This window comes from Zootermopsis nevadensis, unplaced genomic scaffold (genome assembly GCF_977971745.1).
Source record: "Zootermopsis nevadensis isolate Lab colony 2312 unplaced genomic scaffold, Znev_1.0 Znev_ptg000010l, whole genome shotgun sequence".
NCBI lineage: Eukaryota > Metazoa > Arthropoda > Insecta > Blattodea > Termopsidae > Zootermopsis > Zootermopsis nevadensis.
The window spans coordinates 4,620,190-4,643,695 of record NW_028259142.1 but is presented as its reverse complement, the minus strand read 5'-3'; the positions used below and the strand labels follow the sequence as shown (position 1 = coordinate 4,643,695).

At 39.6% G+C, this 23,506-nt stretch overlaps 2 protein-coding genes across 2 annotated transcripts in view; one reads left to right on the top strand and one right to left on the bottom strand.

Annotated features, from left to right (window-relative positions):
- Mmp2 (Matrix metalloproteinase 2) overlaps positions 1 to 23,506 on the top strand; it is a 173,347-nt gene that overhangs the window by 16,970 nt on the left and 132,871 nt on the right. The gene's annotated exons all lie outside the window — the stretch shown is intronic.
- LOC110839248 (beta-glucuronidase) lies at positions 2,940 to 12,709 on the bottom strand. The gene is made up of 13 exons (XM_022083267.2): positions 12,578 to 12,709; positions 11,190 to 11,402; positions 10,365 to 10,547; positions 9,820 to 9,986; positions 9,251 to 9,393; positions 8,706 to 8,902; positions 7,350 to 7,496; positions 6,539 to 6,711; positions 5,677 to 5,826; positions 4,757 to 4,841; positions 4,271 to 4,447; positions 3,934 to 4,072; positions 2,940 to 3,346 (listed from the first exon to the last, which is right to left on the bottom strand). Exons 2-13 carry the CDS (start codon positions 11,391 to 11,393, stop codon positions 3,126 to 3,128), a joined length of 1,986 nt encoding a protein of 661 aa, XP_021938959.1. The 5' UTR covers positions 11,394 to 11,402; positions 12,578 to 12,709; the 3' UTR covers positions 2,940 to 3,125.

The following is a 23,506-nucleotide window of genomic DNA, read 5'->3' as shown; positions in this document are numbered from 1 at the left end:
GAATGCCACACAAAAGTTTGTGCACGACCCATTGCGGACTCCCCAAATGCTTGCTTTAGCATTTCATAGGTTTCCGTAGCCGTTTTGGCGAGTCTTTGGCAAAATTTGATGCCCACGCCATTCCGAAATCGCAGGAGAGTCGGTGTAATGCACTACCAAAACGCCCGTAACTAAGAAACAAATGCTGATTCGATGATGCCGGCTGGCACACTGATTCACTATGAATGTAGGCCGCACCCCCTAGCGGCAGAAGCTCGTGCTACATCCGGTTCGCCCTCTATTGACACAGTCTTGAAACTTTCCGATCGCACCTCGTATGATTCATTGAGAACTCCAATTAAGTCATTAGCCTGCTTTAATAGTAAAATTAATCAGAATATGTTGGGTTATTTGGTGAGGCCTTATCAACTGCACAGGTTATATATATCGTCTGGTAATTGTGAATTATGAATTAGAAAGGATTTGGGAGAAACCGGCCGAGGCATATTTTGAGGTGCCAACCTAGCAAGTGACTGAGGGAATTTTACTTAGGATGGCCATTCTCGGGGCTGAGATTCGAATACGGAACCTCCATAATGCGGAGTGCGATGTTCATATTCCAGAGTATAGACCACACTGTTTTGTAACTGAACCACTGAGGAACGTATGTGTTTGTGTAGGGGAATTGTAATTCCTGTAATAAGATTTAGATCCTTGCTTCCCTGAGTCCCTGAATTGTGCCTTCGGGCCGAGTGTGTTGCCTGCTTTCAATCGGTGCCATGGAACTGGCATGGTCTGGCAGCCACCGTCTGGAATTACGAGGCATTCTCGTCTCTTCACACTTGTAGTGTTTACACCGGCGATTGCCCGGAGGGGAAGGTTGTTTCAGACCATGCGACTACTCAGTCAGGATCGTAAGTTCAATTGTCAGCGATGACACAAGAGACTTTTCCCTGAGATCAACAACCCAGAGCGAGATCAAAGAAAGAGTGGTTTTTCATGTTGTCATTTCACAGAACGAAACAGTCGTCCTGATCCTTATTACTTCGCGTTGTTTGAACAGGTCATTGTTCCACTGTTGATTGCAGGTTTGTAGAAATTGGATTTGATAAAAGCCCGGTACGTTCCTGCTTTGCCACTGGAATATGTAGGTGCAGACAGCGAGCGGCTCGTAATTTACATGTCGGTAAAAAAGTAGCTCTTTTATAAGTTATTGGGCTATTTAACGAGCTACGACTTATTTAAACTGAATATGTTATTTTTCAATCGACTGGACGGATGCATGAGAGTGATTCAATGTCAAGGGCATAAATAGAAGCAGCTGTGGCCTGTATTAAGGTGTGCCAACTTTTCTATCTTTTTTGTTTCTTTAAATGTTATTATTGATGTTTGTAATGGAGACGCATTGTGTTTTCTTTGAGGTAGGAACCGTATCTTTGCTTGTCGTAGTAGCTGCGCGGTCTGGGACGTGGGTCTTGATCTACCAGTCTCGAATATTGGGAGGGTGGCCTCGAATCCCGCATCAGGTGTGTGTGTGTCTGTCTCCGGTTGTGTTGTGATGTCATGTGTAGGTAATCTTGCGACGGGCCCATCACTCGTCAAAGAAGACATACAAAAGAGTGTGGAGAATAACGCAGTCTTTTGTGCTATGCTATTGCGATATTTCATATTTTTTATTCAGACCAATTGCCATTACCCAAACCCATGATGGATTATAACATGATTCTCAGGTCATTGTCCAACTTGGAATATGTCGGTATCTTTTTTCTATAAGTTCACTGACCATATACCAAGGTTAAGAGTTTCAACAGAGGGATTTATTATTAAAAAAAGGACTCGTAATTGAAGACACGAAACGCCATTCATTCTACCTAAATTTTAGCGGTGAGGTCATCAGCTGCTGTGCTGCAGGCTTAGTCGTCAGGTCCGTAATAACGAAGCCATTGGAATGTGGATCCTACGTATAACGTGCTGCCCTCTGTTATAAGAATATAACATTATACTGCTCTCGGTATCTGAGTCGGTACTGTTGGTGGGTCCTGAGTATGAAGGGAAGACAGAATACCGAGAGACAAATGTGTAAATAAAGTGAAAATAAGAAAGGTGTAAAGAATAAATTTGGTGGGGGAAAACATCGAAAAAAATAAAGACAAAAATTAGAAAGAGAGAAAGAAGAGGAAATTAAATAAATGCTTCTCTCTCCTGCTCACAGTGTATATTATAATCACTGAAATTAAACGTGTATATTTACGTTCACAATTTATAAAACTGTTTTATAATGCATACCCTGAGAAAGGAAGGAATGTTTATGCATGCGTGTTTGCGTCTACGATATTGGTGACTGCTCCAAACTTTTTTGTATTAATAAATACAATTCGAAGATCATCGTATCCAATACGGTGTTTTTCTAAGGGCTTTAATCTGTGGACTTCCAAAATCAAAAGAATAATCCACAAGAAGATTTAGGAAGTAACGCCGTGCTTATGCGGCAACTTCTCCGACGCTATTGTGAAGCAGGTAGCCGAAATGTACATTTACAGGCGTTGTGAAGAACCTATGGATTGTGGACGGGAATGGGAAGGGTTTTGAACTGTGAACTGTGAACGTCGGATGCAAAATATGCCCTCCAGTCACAAAGTGACTGCCAGTAATCCAGACTTCAGCTTATTCAACTATATTTATGAAGAGAAACTATAAGTATCAAACATGAGAGGGCTGTCACTGGGAGGTTTTGGTACATAGTCAGATTTAGGTTCTATGGCAAAGAGTATGAAAATGGTTGCCATTTAGGATGTTGCGCCGTGCAGTCTCGTAAAAATTTTCCGACGTTTCATAGGTGTTTACTGGCTCTGAGTGGATGGTCAATTCCTACGAAACTACAAAAAGGTGTATCAATTTTTTGGTCTATAGTGGTCGAGATCCTTTGTTACATTAAAAATTAAGCCTCTTAACAGCTGGGGTTTATGTTATATAGTAAAACATGTATTTATGTAGCCTTAATATTATATGCATGGCAAAAAGTATACATAACTGTAAATAACCATTTGAGGATATCTTGAACTCTCATTCATTAGGCGCATTGCTGGCAAGGTACAAAATATCCATATGATTTTTGTTCAGTCGGGATTCAGATTCTTGGTTGAAAGTTACACAGAGATAAGTGCAACATCACTGATTTCTTCAGTTACAGTCTTCAGGTGTTTCAAATGATTCTTGTAAACGTACTCAGACAAATCATTTGGGGGTGTTACGTTGTCAAGTTCTTCAGCTATTGCCCAGTAGCGCTTCCTTACTAAAAGTGCTGATGCTTTTGGCTGTCTGTTCCTTGTGAATATGCCCTTCTTGTTGCCACCTGCTCGAACATAAGCTGTAGAAAAATAGTAAACAGCAGTAAACATCTCTGAATATTTTACATTTTTAATTCAAGTTGGATTTCTTACGTAGTAGAATAGAAGAGACAGTACGCAAACTCTACTTCTGAATCTGTACGTCTGTATTCACTATAAGAAAGTAATCACTAATTTTTTATTATTATTTTTATTTATTTAGTGTTCTGTCTGACGACAGGTCCATATGAACAGGATCCTTCCATCCTTTTCTCTTCTCGGACTGGGACGTGTTCATATACGTTCTTGGCAGATGATCCAGAAGTGGTTTGCCATTGCCTTCTTCTGTGTGTGAATGGAGTAATTGTTGGGATCCCACGGAGAAACCGGGGAAGCCCCCGGAGGAAAACTCCGTGTTGCCTAGACCACGGCCTTGCCCAACACAAGTTATAAATTCGGGCACCGCCGGGAATCGAACCCGAGACCCCAGGATTACAAGGCCAGCGTTCTAACCGCTAGACCACCGTGGCGTACCACTAATTTTTATGGAATTTAAATTTTTTCTTCAGTTTTATAAAACAATTTTTATTTTTTATAATAACTTTATGAAACATGATGTGGTTCTTACTTTGTGCTGTATTGAAGTCAGCAAAGTTCCATATCATTTCTCCAATAAAGAAACGTTCACTGCGGAGTTCATCAAATGCCTCAAAATGTTTGGACAGTAATTTCGCTTGGTATTCTTCTGACCATATATATTCAGGTGACTAAAACACATGAATAATAACAGTAAAGAACAGTTCTGTTTCTCTATTTCAATACTTAAACATGGTTTCTCAATACAATAGACTGCTGCATAAGACTGATATTTCTTAATAAGTATTGTTAGTATAATGGTTTTAGAACTTGTGATCTACTCTTTATAATATGCTTGTCATTTTTTAAGGAGCTGCATATTTACATACCAAATGTAGACCTGCTATTGTATCTCCGCCATATTCCGTCATTAACACTGGCTTATTATATTTCTTATGCCAATTCTTAGCCTCCTCTTTAACATTATTTGTTATTGTATCTGTTCTTCCGCTGTTTGAATACCAAGCGTTGTATCGGTTGAAACTAATCACGTCCATGAACTGACCCTGGAATAATAAAATCATCAGATATTATTTAAACTGAATTAATATAAGTTTAATATTTCATTAAAATCACGTCACTTTTAACAAAGAGCAGAAAGGTATCCTCTAATATTTATCAAATGTGAAAAATAAGAAGCTGCCTGTTAACAGTACTAAATATATTAGTGTCAATATTTTATTTGTAGTTTGAAAGATCTTTCCCTGTTCTTGGTGGATAAAGCTATTTGAATCTTTTTATCAATATAAATAAACCTATGCTATACAAAGAGTGTAAGGATTTAAAATGTCCGCACAGAAAGCGGTAATACCAACCACTAGGTCCATATCGTATAGTGCATTAATAGCCATAGTGATGGGACGAGAAGATTCCAAAACTTTCATGTGGTCGGCAATTGCGCTAAAAGTGAAAAACAGTTTTAATTAGTCCAGATGCTGAGCTTTTAGATATTAAGCACACTAATAAGGGATGTAAAATGTAAATTATAGTAAGTCTGTCAAGGTTGGTTGCCAGAAATCAGTTTGGCTAGTCATATAAAGATTTCTGTCTTCTGGTTTGTTGCGCTGTGTAGTCTGGTCGATGTAAACCAACGTTTCGGAGGTCATACTGCCTCCGTCATCAGGGCGATGAATATGAAGATTTCTGTCTTCTGGTTTGTTGCGCTGTGTAGTCTGGTCGATGTTTACCAATGTTTCAGAGGTCATACTGCCTCCGTCATCAGAGTATGAAGATTTCTGTCTTCCGGGTTGCTGCGCTGTGTAGTCTGGTCGATGTTAACCAACGTTTCAGAGGTCATACTGCCTCCGTCATCAGGGCGATTCATCGTCCTGATCATTGAGGCAGCAAGGACCTCTGAAACAGCGACAAACATCTCTCAAAATAATTACTGATTATCTAAGATATTATTACGTGGAGAAAACGAGTTATGAGAGGCTCTAACATATGGTAAGTTGGATGATTCATATGTTGAAAGGCAATATTCTGTTTCTTTGGATACTGATCTATCAGATGTAGACGCCCTCGTATGAGCGACTTCCATAATTGGAGTCGATGAAAGGATGCAATACATAAAAAATTAAATTGAACGTTTTTAACCTCAAACTTCTCATCATAATATTTACTAGTTCCATTACAAGAGATTTAGTTACTTTGTTAGCAATTGGTCGAATATATTTTTCATTAGTCTGTCTGTCACCTAATTAGTTGGTTATTCAGTTAGTCGGTAAATATTTACTGGAAATAATCAGAAGCCCCCTGCAATGATGTGAGGGCCTCGTTAGCAACAGACCACATGACGACACTGGGACGGTTCTTGTCTCTCTGATGCAGTCTTGTTAATGCTGTTTTGTGGGCCTCTAGAAGCTCTGCACTGAAGCCATAGCTACTGTAAGAGTAAATTAAAATAACTTGACAGTGTGGATACATTTCTAGCATCAGTCACTTATTGTGGACAAAATATAATACAGCTGTGGCTTTGGAACTTTCCTGAATCACGATGTATTTTTCAAGGGCTGTACAATTTCAGCATTAATTGTTAACAGCGTCGAGAAGTTGTTAGAGAACCACATGAGATATGTAAATACACTCTGTGTATGAAAGACTGTGATACTTAACATTAAAGTAGATGGTTCATATAATTAACACTGCGCTTTAAAGGATTAACCCAATTACTATTCAGCTGTATTTATGGGTGTGACTAACTACATAGAAGCAATGCCTATAAATATTTAAGTTATCAGCTGTAGTATATTTTGTGGGAAAATTTATTATAATGAGGAAATGTAATTAAAATTTCGCATGCTTTGTAAAAGTTGAGTCAAGTTAATTTGTTAATTCTTATCAGAATTTTTTAAGTTGATATAATTGCGTCATATTGTGAATTAAAATTTAATTATTCGTGTTTTTTCCGTCTAATCACAATTGTATATAAATAATACTAAAATAATATATACAATTGTGATTAGACGGAAAAAAACACGAATAATTAAGCAGATTTTTTTGTAAAAATCTCTTTTAATGTTATATGAACTATGGACTTAAAAGACTGTTGTTAAATAACTTAGGTATTAGTCAGAAATCATAACACATGTATTTACCCTATGTCTACACCAGGGCACTCATCTATGATCATAATACCCTCTCTGTCTGCAAAGTCCATGATCTCTTCTGAATAAGGATAGTGTGAAGTTCGATAAGCATTGGCTCCAAGCCACTTTATCAGGTTGTAGTCACGTGTGATCAGCGGGAAATCGTGGCCCTTCCCCCTTATCTGTAATGAGTGTCATTATATTATTTATTAGCCCGCCTTAAGGGATAAACTAATTTGATGGTGCATAGTCCTTCACTGTCCCTTATACCGAGCCTGATTAATTAAAACCAAATCCTCGTACCCTTTTTATGGAACATCCACTTTAATAAAACGTTCCCATCTATGACTAGGTTTCCCAAGCGAGCAATTTCCTACTCGTTTCGGATTGTTTTCCTTACATTTCCCAAGCTATGTTAATATTTCATGACTGTTTCCACACTCTATTTTAAATTCTCTGCTATGAACCCTACTAATACTTCAGCTGCTAAAACACTATGGAGTAGAAAATCTGACCTGCTCCAATTCAGAAATAATAGATCCTTCATACACCATAATTGGTCGTACTCCTTCAACAGAAGATCAGCCAACCCAATGTATTTCTACTAAATTTATTATATGTTTACAGTAGCCAAATAAAAACAAGCTCTGTTTAATGTTTCCCTTGACAGAGAAGTAGGTGACAAGTCCCTCTCGGTTTGGTTTTCAATTTGTTATTCTCCTTTGCTTAAAATGTTTTACCGAGTACATAAAATTATTACAGTTACTATAAACAAGGGAGGCTGTTGAAGTATGAATAAATTCATTCGATCTCCACTCACCTCAGAATCCTCATGCCGACCAAATCCTCTGATGTAGATCGGTTTACCATTGATAGTGACACTGCTATTGCCCCAACCAAGTTTCCTTATTCCCACCGGTAGTCGGTATACATCTTCAAGCACCTCATCTTTGGTTGACAGTCGCACCTGAAGCGAGTCGTTAAAGATTTACGTCTAAAATTCTGTATGCATTTATCTTCCCTATATTTTCTGCATGCTTTACCCATGTTTCCTCCCTAAATTTGGTTACCATGGTAATATGTAGTGAAAAGCACAGAACATGAAGCTCCTCATCGTTCATTTTTCACCTTCTCCGTGCTACTTCTGCTGTATTAGGTTCTCCTCAGCACCCTGATCCCAAACAGCCTCTGTCTTCCCTCAGAGTGGGAGAGCGACGGTGTGTAAATTAATAATACTGAATTTTTTTGTAATATAAATACGTGGTAGGTCCATGTCAAAAGGATGAAAGAAGATTGTATTTTACAGAGAGTTTTGAACTATGGTCCATGGGGAAAGGTGACTATAAGAAAATATATTTATTAATGGATCTAGAACTAGACAATGGACCTAATCCTTTTACTTGGACTTAGTGATCAGCAGTCCACAGAAATAATGAACATTTCCAAAGTTCTGATACTAGAACACGACGCAAATCCTCCTTAGATCTATAACTCGTGTTCAGAATAAGGAAGAAGTAATAATTTGAGCAAAATATGGCAAGTGTTAAATCAATTAATAAACCTCGTGGCCACATTTTGGTTGATGATGATGGTGATTAAGTAGAAAAGTATAATCAAATCTAAAACGTCTTGGCGATGGTGAAGAGTCAATTGAATAAAAATTTTCTTGGATATTATCCATCGTCTAGTAAATATAAAACGTAAAACGACGTTTCGGAGATGGGACTCTATCTCCGTCTTCAGGTTCCTACAGAGTTGGGCCCACTAGATAGAGCGACGTTTCGGAGATGGGACTCTATCTCCGTCTTCAGGTTCCTACAGAGTTGGGCCCACTAGATAGAGCGACGTTTCGGAGATGGGACTCTATCTCCGTCTTCAGGTTCCTACAGAGTTGGGCCCACTAGATAGAGCGACGTTTCGGAGATGGGACTCTATCTCCGTCTTCAGGTTCCTACACAGTTGGGCCCACTAGATAGAGCGACGTTTCGGAGATGGGACTCTATCTCCGAAACGTCGTTTTACGTTTTATAATTACTAGACGATGGATAATATCCAAGAAAATTTTTATTCAACAGAAAAGTATAATTTTGAAACGGATTGTCCACAAAGCAAGAATTATAAAATTCTTTGGTGCATATTAATGAGTGTAAGATGTCCGTGTCTTTATTTCTCTCACCTCCAATGTGTATAGGTATGCGGGGTCAGGATCCATTAAGTATGGCCACCATAGTTTAGCCTGGGGAACCCGTAGGTTTCCTTCATTCCCCATAACATCACGGATGACATAGTTTTCATCCCGGTCAAGGAGACTCACAGAAACAGTGGAATGGTTTGTAGGTTCTCCACCAGCGCTCACGTTGTACTTAATAACTCCTACAAAGAAGCAAGAAATATGCGTTTGGAATGTTTTTTTATTAAATTTCTTACTGAACGACTGTCCGACATATTTATCTCTTAGCATAAATAATATGTCTTGATCGATATCTGTAAAGTCAAGCAGTTTGTTGTAGTGGTAACACTGTAGACTTTTACTTGTTATGTGCCTGATTGAAATCTGTTGTTACAAAGCTAATATATAGTACACAAATAAAACTGCTGAGAGAGAGAGAGAGAGAGAGAGAGAGAGAGAGAGATTATTTGCCTCTGTCATAGAAACATTTTGCCGAACAGTGCAGTCTGCATAAAATATGATTTTTTTTTGCGTTGGTGTGGGTGGCTCACCTGTATCTTCATTTATGTCTGTATTTACTGAGATATCATCAATGTAGACACTTGGGGTTGTGTACAGCACTACAGACCTGTGGATACCGGCGTAATTGAAGAAATCAAATTTGTAATACTGGACGATCTTCGGACCACTGTCACTGTAATGAGAAATTATGTGGAAATTAGTATCACTCATTACTCAGTCCAACCGAGTGTAAAGACAGAAGTGAAGCCCCAAATAGAACCAAATTTGAGGTAACATATCAGCTAGTGAGGCCTATTGCACACTTCAGATAGCATAATAGATGAGTATGAAAAATTGGTGAAATGTTGATTGACATTGAAAACTCAGAGTATTTAGTAAAAACGCTGCCCCAGTGGCACTTCGTCAACCACAAATTACAGATGGGAAATGCAAGATACTATCTCTAGATGGACCAATTAAAACCCAAACAAGATCCAACCTGGGTATCTCCTAGATACAAGTCTTCAGCATTACCATTGTGGAATCTTAGTAGGCAGCTTTTAGAAATGAGACTGCTTACGTAATAAGAATAAATGTGGATGTACGCTTATTAACTTACGTCTGAAGCTTCTCAAGACTTCCTTGGGGTACAGTGATGTGTGTGAGAATGTTGTTAACGGCCACAGAGATGAGGTTCTTTCGTCCATACTGAAGAATAGAAGTGACTTCACTCTGGAAAGGGATGTGTCCTCCAGTGTGTCTCACCACCAGTTCACCATTCACAAACTGTGAGAAATTAATCTTTGAATTTGATAATTAAAAAAAAAATCTTACAGTATGTAAAAGCAATAATATCAGAAGTCTGAGTTTCATTAATCCCAGGATTCAAATTTAATATTTAATACAATTCTATCCATAACATTTTTGGTAGGGAAATAACTAACAGATTATGATACAGAATTTGAAAACCACTCTTTAAATTTACGTGAGAACTTAATTTATTATCATTTTATTCAACAAGTTCAATGAATCAAGTTCAAATTCATGGGTTCAATGAATTCATTTAATTTATATGCATAATAACCGACTGAAGAAAATAATATAGAAAAAATTAATGAAATAAATAACAATCAAGTAATGACAAGAGTGTAAGAACGAACGTACAACGTCAGCAGCATAGTGAACACCACCAAAACGTAGCCAGATTTTCATGTTCGGTGAGCTCCATGTCCGCGGAACGTAGAAGGTCCTGTCGTACCACACGACCCCAACATGGTCCCTCACGGCTTTGTCTTCTGTGATGTCATTATAGCTGGCTGGAACAGGCATCTGGATCGTTTGTCCTGTCTAAAATCAGCCATAAATGAATTCAAGAAATTTCCAGCCTTTGATGTACTTCAGTGTAACACTTGGTATCGTTACTAAGTGCATAGTCGTTGGAAGCAAGGGTGTGTGTTTACCCACCCCTGCCCTGCATGAAAATGTTCACTTTACTTGATGTCCTCAGTTTATATGAAATATGTGACATCAAAAGTAAGATGATAGAGTTGCGTCATATTGTGAAAATATATATTTAATTAATTAATCTTGTCCGTCTAATCACAATTTAAAATTTAAAATTAAGATAGTTAAAATACCATGTGATGGTCCTTACAAATGTAAATCGAATGTTTCGATAAGGAGCATCACATGGTATTTTAACTATCTTAATTTTAAATTTTAAATTGTGATTAGACGGACAATATTAATTAATTAAATCAAAAGTAATAAAAACCAGAGTCACATTTTAATAGATTTAAAGGAATTAAAGAAAAGGGAACTAAAAAGAGAAGATAAAAGACAAAAAGAAGGAAGAAAAATTTAAAGAACAGAAAGAGAGATAAAGCAACCAGGACTTCGGCACAAGCACGTACAAGCACGCGCTCACATGCACAAGCAGAACATAAATTGGAAAGGAAAGATGAATAATATGAATAATGAAATACTCGCCTTCCTAAGTTCCTGCCTGTACCAGCCTTCCCTGTGTCCAACATCTGAGTCAGACTCGTTGGCAAGACGGAAGTTCCAGATGCCGTCCAGGTAATGTACAGCTCGAGATTCAGATTCGATGGGGTACAGGATTCCTTGTCCAGCTACGACAGAGACCATCAGCGCGATGACCAGGGCTGTAGACACCCACTGTCTGTTCTCCATGACGATGGTCTGCTGAACAGATTATGTCAGTAGCAGTGTTCCCAAGAAAATAGCAAGAGACTGAACAGTGTCGATGGTGGTGGTAACTTTTTTACATGGGTAGGAAACTTCTGGAGGAAGATGCCATCTTCAATTTCAGGGCGTCGCAATCTGGAAGACCACCGTCAATTACCATCTTCGCCGCTGTGAGAACCTCGAATCTCATGCAACCTTTTGGTCCTCAAACTTAATGCAACGCTCTGTGAACTATGACATCTGGGATTCCCCAGCCGGTAAAGTGATTTCGGTCTGTGTGTAGCCAGTCAGTTTCCTCGTTAATTGGAAACCGTTCATTTTTCCGATGGCAATGCGGACACAGCGTGAAGCTGACTGCTCACTTGCATTTGATGTCGACAACTGTAATGCATGGAACGGAAATTCCACTTTCGCTCGGGGCACGATGTTCTGGTACGTTAAAAAATTGCGTTCTCTCTCCAATCAATAGGGCGGGCAGGCAAATAAACTTAACATTGATCAGCAGAAAATGTAACCATAGGGATTTGTGTGTGTGACTGTGTATATAATATATTAACGCATGCGTCTGTTTGCTACATGTGTCGCTTTTCCACACTTCGAAACAAAACTTGATATAGGTGTCGGTGATTCAAAGGCAGAAACTACAGAAATGTTATTTATTTATTTAGTGTTCTGTCTGAGGACAGGTCCATATGAACAGGATCCTTCCATCCTTTTCTCTTCTCGGACTGGGACCTGTTCATATACGTTCTTGGCAGATGATCCAGAAGTGGTTTGCCATTGCCTTCTTCTGAGTGTGAATGGAGTAATTGTTGGGATGCCACGGAGGAAAACTCCGTGTTGCCTAGACCACGGCCTTGCCCAACACAAGTTATAAATTCGGGCACCGCCGGGAATCGAACCCGAGACCCCAGGATTACAAGGCCAGCGTTCTATCCGCTAGACCACCGTGGCTGTACTGCACATGAATTATCGTAAGAGAGGAAATTATACAAAAATTCGTAACTTGCTTTAAGGTTTGGAGGTGGATGAAACTGACCCGGTATTTTGTATTGGTAGTGTACAAACGTCGGATACTATCTCAGTGCTAGTCATGAACTATACCGTACCTTAGGCGATAACAGTGTCTGATATAATTACAATGTAATGAGTTAAGCGTTGCTACAAACCTTTAAGAATCAACGGAATTTATAATTCTTCGAAGTCGGTCGTCCAGGTGGTTGTGGTATGAACACTGACAGAGAAATAAAATTCCGTTTTGAATAACCGGTAGTAAGTCCAGGTAAGAAGTTCAGAATCTATTGAAGTCTGTAGTAAAACTGAGGAATAACATCCGGTTTGTGCAGAGGCTCTACCTGATAGTCTCAGTCAGTTCAAACAGATAAGCTTCCCCTTAAACTGACAAACGCACCCTTCATCCATTTCTTTGTGACGGCTGAAGCTGCTGGAAATTTTCCCATCGTTTACTGATCATGTAGATAAATCCCAAGAAGTTATTCTTATTGATGAAAATATTTACATGCATAAGAATGTCTCCTATTAACTGAATGTTGTTTGGCAGCTGAGTGGACAGTGCATTGCCTTTTTTACAAAAAAATTGTCATTCTCCGTGTTTATGGAATACGAAGTGTCTCAGAACCTCACCATTAGAGCTTATCCTGAGCCATCCATTACGCGCCTCACGCACTATTTCTATGAGATCCTTTGTCTTCCCAGCTACTGAATTTCGCGTACATCGTATTTGAAAGATCTCGGCCCGGAGACGGGTTATCATGAGTTTTTCGTGGTTTATCTTAGTCCCTTCGCGCAAATTCAGAGATACGTGTATTTTGTATTAGGTCACGACCACATCCACATAAATTCCAATTTCTTCAATCATCCTGTCATTGGATTCTTTAAATAAACCATAAATAAATAAAATTTCATATCGAGATCTGAGTCTCATAATCTCGCAAATTCTCTTTTTTATCAGATGTAATTTTAATGTGGTCTCTTTACTTTACACTCTTCTTTTCCGTTTCCGGTCTACGCGGCTCCATCAGCTTTTAAAGTACTGAACGAAAATTATCCGAGTGCATATGGACTCCGCTGTAAACTGCCCCACAGCATCATTTAGTAATGATGTGCGTGTTATAACTTCCAACGTGTTTGGCGCAGAGAGCATCAGACTTGTCTCGACGTTTTCCTAGTGCCACTGTGCGTGTATCACGAGCCCACGTGTCAGTGCGTGTAGGGTGCGTGTCGTTATATGTTTTATTACGTTATTTTATAGATCGTTCCAAACGAAGTGGGATTCTAGGGGTTTGTCTGGACTTCATATTAAATGCAACGACTGAATTTGATAGCCACAGCAGATGAACCGCTGGACGCAAGCAGATGCCATTCTCTTAAACCGAGAAAGATGTGTGTCTGTAGATGCCCAGTAACATTTTAGTACAAGTTTCATATTTTGCAAAGAATGACAGTCTTATAGCATCGTGCCCATGTGTGAATAAATATGCATTTGAACAAATTCACAGATTATTGTTATTAAGTGTTCTGTCTTACGACAGGTCCATTGCTCTGCCCAAAAAGAGCTCTCCAGTTGTCCCTATTCTCGGCTTCTCGCTTTTATTCCTGGAACGTCATCTTCTTTCCTTGTTTAAGGTCGTCGGTTAGCTGTATCAATCTTCTTCCCAGTCCTCGCTTTCCTTCAACCTGGCCTTCGGTGATATCACTCAGTAATCCATTCCTTCTCATAAGATGTCCCAGCCAGTTAGCTTTCCTTCGTGTAATCGCCTGCAGAATGTTTCTTTGCTCGTTGACTCTCCTCAATACTTCTTCGTTGGTCACTCGATCCGTCCACCTGATCTTCTCTATTCTTCTTCTCCAACACCAAAATTCACAGAGTTTCGTAAAAATTGGCATGAACATCGCGTCATTGATGGTAAAGGTTGTACTGTTAAATTTACAACCATTGATAATACCATTATAATGAATAAGCGAAGTTCTAAGGCGTGAGTAACCTTAGCACCGTTCAATCTAGAAGGCTAAAATGTCTGCTAATTGAATAATCTTTAGGTTTTGTCAAGGTGCGTCGAAAGTGTTTGTTTTTAACTGTTGACCTGACTCATCAACCAACCATCTCACTGAATGACTAACTTTGTCCTGTTAACCAGTTAACAGAGAGTAAAATATCAACCAACCGTCTTCCTGAGTGACTACATAGCTACACAACATCTCTACATTAATATCAGATAAAGTTGTTAAATTTGTTATTGTAAATACGTGTGTTTTAGACGTATTACTAATAAAATTATTAGATCTGTAGAGTTATGTTTGGACTGTGCAATGTGAAGCAGATAGGTCCTTGGAAACCGACTGTCATTCTACCGATCCTCGGGCTCGAAAGGATGGGAAACATTGCCTCGCGGATCGGCAGCTTTTCGCCAGCCACAGTTTGGGAATAGTTGGACTAATCCATTAAAACGTCTCTCTAGGAGGGAAATTTGCATTTCATCAGGAGCCATTTTCTCCTGGCAGAGCGGTTCCTAAGTCGCTGGCCCTCAGAGTAAACAGGAGACAAGGACGTCGTGGCTGGAGACGGGATTAACATTGACTCTCTCTTTATCGAGGTAACAACTCGACCAGTTGTTGATTCAGCCTGCAGACAGAATTGATCTGATGCCTTCGGTTTTCATTTGCTTTTCCGCTGGTTGTGCCATGTTCACACCATGCAATGAGTTTTCACAGTAATGTCCGCAAAATAAAATTAATCCGTTCTGCAGCGGTGGGAAGAGTTATGACGTACCCATATCTCGTGGTTTGTTGGATTTAATATTTACGTAAAAATACTTAAATATTGATTATTATGTCTTCTGGGTTGCTGCGTCGTATAGTCTCGTAAAAATTGATCGACGTTGCAGAGGTACTTAGTGCTTCCATCATCAGGATATCCGGTTCGAGAGACCTAAGCTTAGAGGAGTGGGGATTAATTCAACTGGCTACAAGTCAGTCCGTCGGTCAACACGCGTTTAAGTCGAGACATCTGGATGTTCACCCCATGATGGTGACTAAGTGGCCCTGTTGGTCATATGTCAGTGTGTTCCTGTGTGGCTGGGATACGGAATTTATCACAAGGTGACCATAATTACAAGCCTCATTCTCCTCTCTCTGTCTGTTGGATAAAAGGAACACTACGGATTAAGTCAGAAGAAATTCAAAGTTGTTTTTTCAGACTCTGTTAAAATGAACATGGTTTAACTGTTTAAAGCAAGTGGTATCTATACGCACCACCTGTTTTATCTAATAATAACCTTCTTAGATGCGTTTGATTTTCATTCTGTGCATTTTAGTTCACGAGAAAATATAGAATAAAATAAGGTAGTATATTTGCGTCATATTGTGAATTAGGTTAATATTTTAATATTTTCCGTCAAATCACAATTTTTAATAAGATAATAAAATATAAAATATTTAAAATATCATTTCACGTTCCGCATCGAATGATCGTTCCAATTTGTAAATCGATCATTCGATGCGGAACGTGAAATGATATTTTAAATATTTTATATTTTATTATCTTATTAAAAATTGTGATTTGACGGAAAATATTAAAATGTAGAATAAAATGCCTTTTATCTCACACACACACAGTATATTGATGAACACCCGGTACTCATTGCGATGGAGTGCGCAAAACCTTTGGCCGGAAATGGCGCTGTAGTGACATCACATAAGGGGTTAATTTCGTACTGGCTGCTTCATGCAGAGTTCGCGACTCTTAGAAACTCCGTGGCAGGAAAAAGAAAAAACTTGACTGTTGTTTGATCTCTCAGAAATTGGAGCAATTGTTTAATTGGAGTGACTTGTCTCTCAGATATCGACAGACCTACAAGCGCTAATGCAAGCTTAAGCAGTTTCTCGGGTGGATGGACTCTTCTTTTTAGAGGCAGCGGTAAATTCTAGTCCAGAAGTCAGGTCATGCACGAATGCAATAATTATAATATAACTGTTGTGTTATGGCAACAATTTAATGTTTCTCCCATTTTTAATGATTTAGCGCCGCACTAATACGCAGGCCTGAACATTGGCCATTGATTTTTTTTTTATATTTATTTCTGCGGAGAACATAGAAAGCGAAAATATCCTGAGAAGGTTTCAGACAGAATAACATCTGCGTAACACGGAGAGGCGGAAAAACTGTGGTTATGTTTAACGTGTCAGGGTATTCCCACAATACAATAGACATTGAAAACCAATTAGGTAGAAGGCGCGTATCGGATCAATCGTAATTGACACATTACTCAGTGCTGCTCTCTTAACGTTTAAGGTGGGTTTAAATTGCCTTTAAATGTTAACTTTCTTTGTATTTTGCACAGAGGAAAGGTAGGCCCACTTGAGACATAAAATATTATTTTGAAGTTTATAGCACCTTGTTCAATATTTTGTGGGCAGTCATGATATTGTCAGATATTTGATATTCTCACGTCAGTGAAGATTTCGATTGTGGTCTTGTGGGTTGTGATACCGTGTGGTCTTGTACCGATATTTCGGAGGAACGTATGGCTCCCATCTTCAAGGTGAATTCACAGCAGACCACAATCGGTTGTATAATTTAACAGATTTGTAATAATTGCCAATGTAATGTTAAGTTTTTGGAATCCGCCTAATGCCGATCTTATGCGTTCGTGTGTCCTAAACAGAGACCCGGAGGTATTAGCTCCGGTAAGTGAACATGCTTCTTAAGAAATCGGATTTCCCTGATTAGATGCGGGAAAGGTACAAGTAATTTTCCTGATATTGTGAGAAATTTGCTGGTAGTTAAAATTTTTCTTAGCCCGAGAACAGGAAACGGAAGAACGTGTGATTTGAAGGGTACTTTTCCAGTGCGGTTCACCAAGACTATAAACCACAGATAAAAATGTATACTGCCATTCAGTTCAGAATATTTTGTTCCAAAATGTGAACAACAAACTATAGAAATACATAATTTTGTCTCCTGTTTCGTGTGGGTGAGAAACTCGCTCTGAGGGGACTACGTGAGTGTTTGGCAAGAGTGCAGATGAGAACGTTTTGACCTAAGGAGAAGGCAGTGACAGGAGAATGGAGAATATCACACAAGTAGGAGCGTTTTTGTTCGTAATCTTCGTCTAATAATAAAGGGGAATGTGATGAGTGGGACCTAAATTAAGCATGGGAGATCATTGGTAATACACACACAAAAGAAATCAATAAATTATAATCGTAATACCTCAAGGGACGACGTCACTTGGGAGACCTAGACGTGGATGGAAGGAAGATGTAAAATGGAAACTAATTAAATTTGGCGTGAGGCATTGAGTTGATTCAAATACCAGTATCTAATGCCTACTACGACCTTCTCAGTGAGGACTCTTGTAATAAACCTCACTCGACATTACGTGGTCTCGGTAAGCGGACACATGGTAGTGAGAGGTGAGAAGAAACAGTTCTATAAGATGGATCTTCAATTAAATTTGAAGTCACTCAGTTCTATGTGATTGATTACACTAATAATATTTGTCGATGTGTACAAATTACGTATCTTTATTACATATCATTTCATCCATTCTCCTGTTACTTTATACCCAGATGGTCTACTCAGCACGTTCTCACTCAGACACCGCTAACACTTCAGCCAGTCCGACGCTGACCATGTACACCCTGCGGGCCCGTAATTGCATCATGCATCTCTGTACGCTGTAACAAAAAGCTGTTTCCACGTTGTACGCAATACACTGGTTTTGTGTGTGGTCCTGTACGTACAGTGTTGTGCAATGTAAGTGAAACACGTCGTTGAATAATACGTGTGATCATGTGTCAGAGTTATTGCTTCTTCTAAATCTATTCATTGGCATACATTGACGTGCAGATATTATTCCAATGCCCTGTAAGAATTTTAATCACCATGTTTCGTTGTTTGGCAGGAAGCGAAATGATATTATTAAATTAATAAATTTTATTACATCTGGTTTATCACTAACATAATGAGATGTGAGGCGAATCGATATAACAGAAAAGGCTTATCTAGTTTTCAGACATTTAACAGTGAAATGAGCTCTCATGATTCCTTACCACATTTTATTATTTGTAGTGTTCTGTCTGACGACAGGTCCATATGAACAGGATCCTTCCATCCTTTTCTCGGACTGGGACCTGTTCATATACGTTCTTGGCAGATGATCCAGAAGTGGTTTGCCATTGCCTTCTTCTGTGTGTGAATGGGATGCCACGGAGAAACCAGGGAAGCCCCCGGAGGAAAACTCCGTGTTGCCTAGACCACGGCCTTGCCCAACACAAGTTATAAATTCGGGCACCGCCGGGAATCGAACCCGAGACCCCAGGATTACAAGGCCAGCGTTCTAACCGCTAGACTACCGTGGCATATTAAACTATATTATCATCACATGGCTTAATTATATTAAGTACATCGGAGATTTGTGAAATTTAATTGGAGTAGCGATATTAACAGGACTTAATCTGGTTAGTGTTCAACTGTATTTTCTGATTTTATTAAGGAAGTTGATATTTGATCTTTTAATTTAATTTGTCAACTTCCATCAGTGTGTCTTTATCGAGAAGTAACCGTTCGCGCGTAAATACAACGATTGAAGGTCGCATTAATAGCGACGGAATGCGGTGAAACTGGATACACGTAAGTCGGGCGCTGTACGCCGTGCTTGACGTCCCAAGGAAACTGATTGTGCAAGCGTTGCACTTAGGCGGAAATAACTGTGAGGATGTAAGAATGCATTACGACCCAAACCACTTCACCGCCACAACTCATTCTACCTGGAAACAAAACGAAATATGACGTCAGTTACACGAGAAGACAAAGGAACAGCGGAAGTACAAAACTGGGGGGGGGGGGGGGGGGCGTCTGACGAAAAACTTCCAAAAACCAATCACGTACCGTACTCTGTCCGGACATTCTCGCGCACTGCTCAATGCATTTTGATGCTACTCAGCTTTTCACCACGTTGCCAGCAGCTCAGTTCACAGGTATGTCCTGAGGTTCGAGCAGGAACCAGCCGGCTTCATACAGCATAGTCTTGGTTCAGAATCTGATAGCCGTCTTTTGCGGAAAGCGAAGTCCAGTTCCCACTCTCATACCCTGTTTATTTTAGATCATTTTTAATATTATCATCCCGTCCACGCCTAGGTCTCACGAATGTTCTCTTCGTATGAGATTTTCCGATTAAAATTACATGTTCATTTCTTAACTCCGCATGCGTTCTACATGTTCTATGCACCTTATTAATGCTAGGTGAAGAGTAATGACTACGAAGTTTTTCATATAACTTTGTCTGTTCTTCTCTTGAGTTCAAATATTTAACTCAGCTTTAAAAATTGTGATAGGATGTTTCTCCGAGGCTCTGGTATCTGACGAGTCTACAGGGTGCCAAAGTCCGGAAGAACAACAACATAATGATCATAACCGCCGTGAAAACTTCAGAACTCACATGTCTGTCTTATTCGACTCTAAGGAGCTCGTTTTTGTGAAGTACTTGACAATTCACAGAGCACGTGACCGTGTGAGTAATCCCGCACTAAGCACGTCCGTGACCATATAGCAGTCCTCTGCCTCGGTGGCCGACGATTAGTCTCACCAAAGGTTGAAGACATTGAGCAGTGCGTTTGGGTCTCTGACCTGCAGGACCTTGCTCCGCCCCTTAAAAAGAATCTGCCTGGGTGGTCACTACGAAACATAACACATTCTGTCAAACAACGCGTTTACATAGGAACATTCCAGCTGTGTGAACCGAACAGGGACTGAGATTTTTAGAATTCAGAAACAAAAGAACATAACAAGAACAATAATGTCGGAGGAAAGAAACTGGTGAAGGAGGGGGGAGATTCCCTGACAGCTTTGTGGTTTTAAAATTTATAGATCTTAATGCATTCAGTACTTTGTCATTATGTCATGGACGAAATGTTGTGTAATTTGAGTTATTTGAAAAAAAATATCATAATTTTCGGTTTGAGTTTCATATGAAGTACGGTATTATACTGGACAGGTATGAATTAAAATTAAATTCAGTAAAGTTTAATCGGAATTCTTTCAGTCATGAGCATTATTCTTGTATTTGTGCACTGTTTTATTTGTTGTGCAATTAGCGTTGTAACAGTAGATTTGTCAATGCAATAAATTAACACGCATTGAGAAAATAATTGTTTAAACTTTTTTAAGAAAAGGATGAACTCTCATGTCCTGTCTTACTAGATAACTGTTGTCAGAATTTTATAATTTGGTTGGATTCTCTCAGTGAGGAAGATACAGTACTATAATTTTTCAGATAATAGAATGTATTCATTTTATTGCTTTAAATTTAAGTTTAAATGTTTTTAAATTAGGCCTGTATGAGCCTGATACAAGTGTAAGTCTATTTGGGGCCAGTGTTACGATCAAAACTTAACATGTTAATAACGAATGTAGTCGCATTAGGTTAGTTTCCGAGTAATCTACTTCCCATCCTTTCCTGTTACCAGGATCTTGTGCATGAATTCCCCTTGGGGCTCACACAGCTGACGTCACTCTCTGCCCAGAGAGATAAACCAGCTGGAGAGGTAAAGGCGCCTACTGCTAGACGTCTGTCCGTCCGGGCGGCCGGCGAGGGCTCTTGAAACCTCGGAAGCTTCCTCCCATTTAGAGCTACCGAGTGACGAATGTCAGAATCTGTCCGCCCCGCACTGTCTGGCTAAATAGAAAAGTGCTTTACCCGCCAGACAAATCTCATCCAGTTCAGATAATCCTGAGTATAAACAGGAAATGTTCTTTATGTATTGATAAGGATCTGGGGTTCTTTTGGAAACATTAACTTCTTAATAACTGGGTCACTCTTAACAGCTAATGTCTGGAGTCGGCTGTAAGGGGGGTGAAACGAGTGGTCGTGGTTTGTTATTATTATTCCATCTTCCTTCCTGTTTCGTCATCCATCATCTCCCTCCGCTTCCTGCTTCATCTTCTATATATCCTCCTCAGTGTTTTTCCCCCATCTTCGTCTCTTCTTGGACTGGGAATCAACTCATCTGCACAAGGGAACGCGACACAGGAAGACGAAATACAAGGAAAAATAATTTCTAACTTTGCATTTCAGAGAACTGCATAAATTGTTCATCAGACACACAATACCTTTTTCTTTCCTTACTTCTCTATTTCATATTTCTTCGTCTATTTTTATTTCTTCCTTCCATCCTTTCTTTTGTTCCTGGTCACTCAGATGGTAACAATTCGAAAATGTTCTTCATCGCTGTCTTCACAAAAGCCCTCCATTATACGCTGTCGTAAAACAGTCCAATCCAGTCCACATCTCTGCACTCCATTTTACATAATTTATTTTAATTGCACGCTTACTTCTTCCTTGTCATCTTGTCTTGCTTAATTTCATCACCCTAATTATTAGTCATAGCCACGGTGGTCTAGCGGTTAGAACGCTGGCCTTGTAATCCTGGGGTCTCGGGTTCGATTTCCGGCGGTGCCCGAATTTATAACTTGTGTTGGGCAAGGCCGTGGTCTAGGCAACACGGAGTTTTCCTCCGGGGGCTTCCCCGGTTTCTCCATTCACACACAGAAGAAGGCAATGGCAAACCACTTCTGGATCATCTGCCAAGAACGTATATGAACAGGTCCCAGTCCGAGGAAAGGATGGAAGGATCCTGTTCATATGGACCTGTCATCAGACAGAACACTAAATAATAATAATAATTATTAGTCAAAGACTATAATTGTCGTACGAAGCTCCTCACTTAATTTTCCTAAGTTTCTTTTGTTTCTCTTCTCTTCTCTTCTAAATGTGGCAATAAATAACGGAAAATACAGTAGGCCTATTCAACCTCTTGGCGTTTATCCACGAGTATATCAGTGGGCCAATGGCAATGAGATGTCACTTTAGTACACTGCTTTATCCTTAAATTAATATCACTTTCATCAGTGGGCGTGAAACAACCTTCCATACATGGGGAAGTTAATAAACAGTTGTGACTTCCAGGATAGTAAGTTATTTGTACACACTCTTGCAGGCAGTGCACACGCCAGTGTAAGACAACGTTCATTTATCTCCAGCAGAACAAAGGAGTAAATGCATGCCGATACACTGACACGAATAACTTGACTGCACGTGTTACAGAATGCAACGACATTTCTTGAAACTTCCAACACGCAACAAAAATAGCGTACTATTTGGAGGCTGTGAGATGACGTTTGTCGTAAGCATGTATTTCTGTTCCGATACGGATGTTAAATGTGTTGGATGCTTAGAGCGTGTGAGAAAAGAAAGAATGTTTTGAGCTTTATCGACGTTGAAGATTCTCTTACAAAACTACAAATCTACTTGCTGTTTTGTATGGTTGTGAAACTTCATCTCTTTTCGTCTCCATTTCATCGATATTTCGTTTTGTATTTTTTTCCCCATGTATTGTCCTTTAGTCAGTCAGATATTTTTGCTGCCTTATCAACCTGATTCATGGCTTCTGTTCATTTTGTTCTGTTACAAAACATTTAAAACTCAATCTTTGTTCTGTGATCATATTTTGAATTTCTTTGTGTTTCTCACTGCGATGCACACGCACATTCTGGTAAGCCCGATGACTAATCCATAAGCACGCTTTCATATGCTGGATACTGACAATTTCTGAAATTGCCGCTCAGCTGCACGTGTAGTCTCGCTGACGGGTGAAATCGGAATGTAAACGCTCAGTAGGAAGAGACTTCTGTCTCACTGACCACCTGCGGAACTCGATCCATTTGGCACGTGCTTACAACGTGATTCATTACGAGGTGGCGCCAGTTCTTGGGTGGTGACATACATAGACATTATTGTGGCGTAGTCCAGGTAGCACGTGTAAGGCCCAAGACCGGATAGATCGACGACAAAGTGCCAGCGTCGGCAGGATCGATACTCCACATCCGACATCGAAACAAATGTGAATCGTCATGCATCCTGCTGGCTCTTTGACATTCCAGTAATTATTTAACGTTTAGGCGAACGAAGATGGCTGTTTTTGTGGGTTGTAACGACGTGTAGTTCTTGATAACACCATCATCAGGGCAATAATTCTCATCGCCCTCATGATGGAGACAGCAAGGACCCCTAAAACGT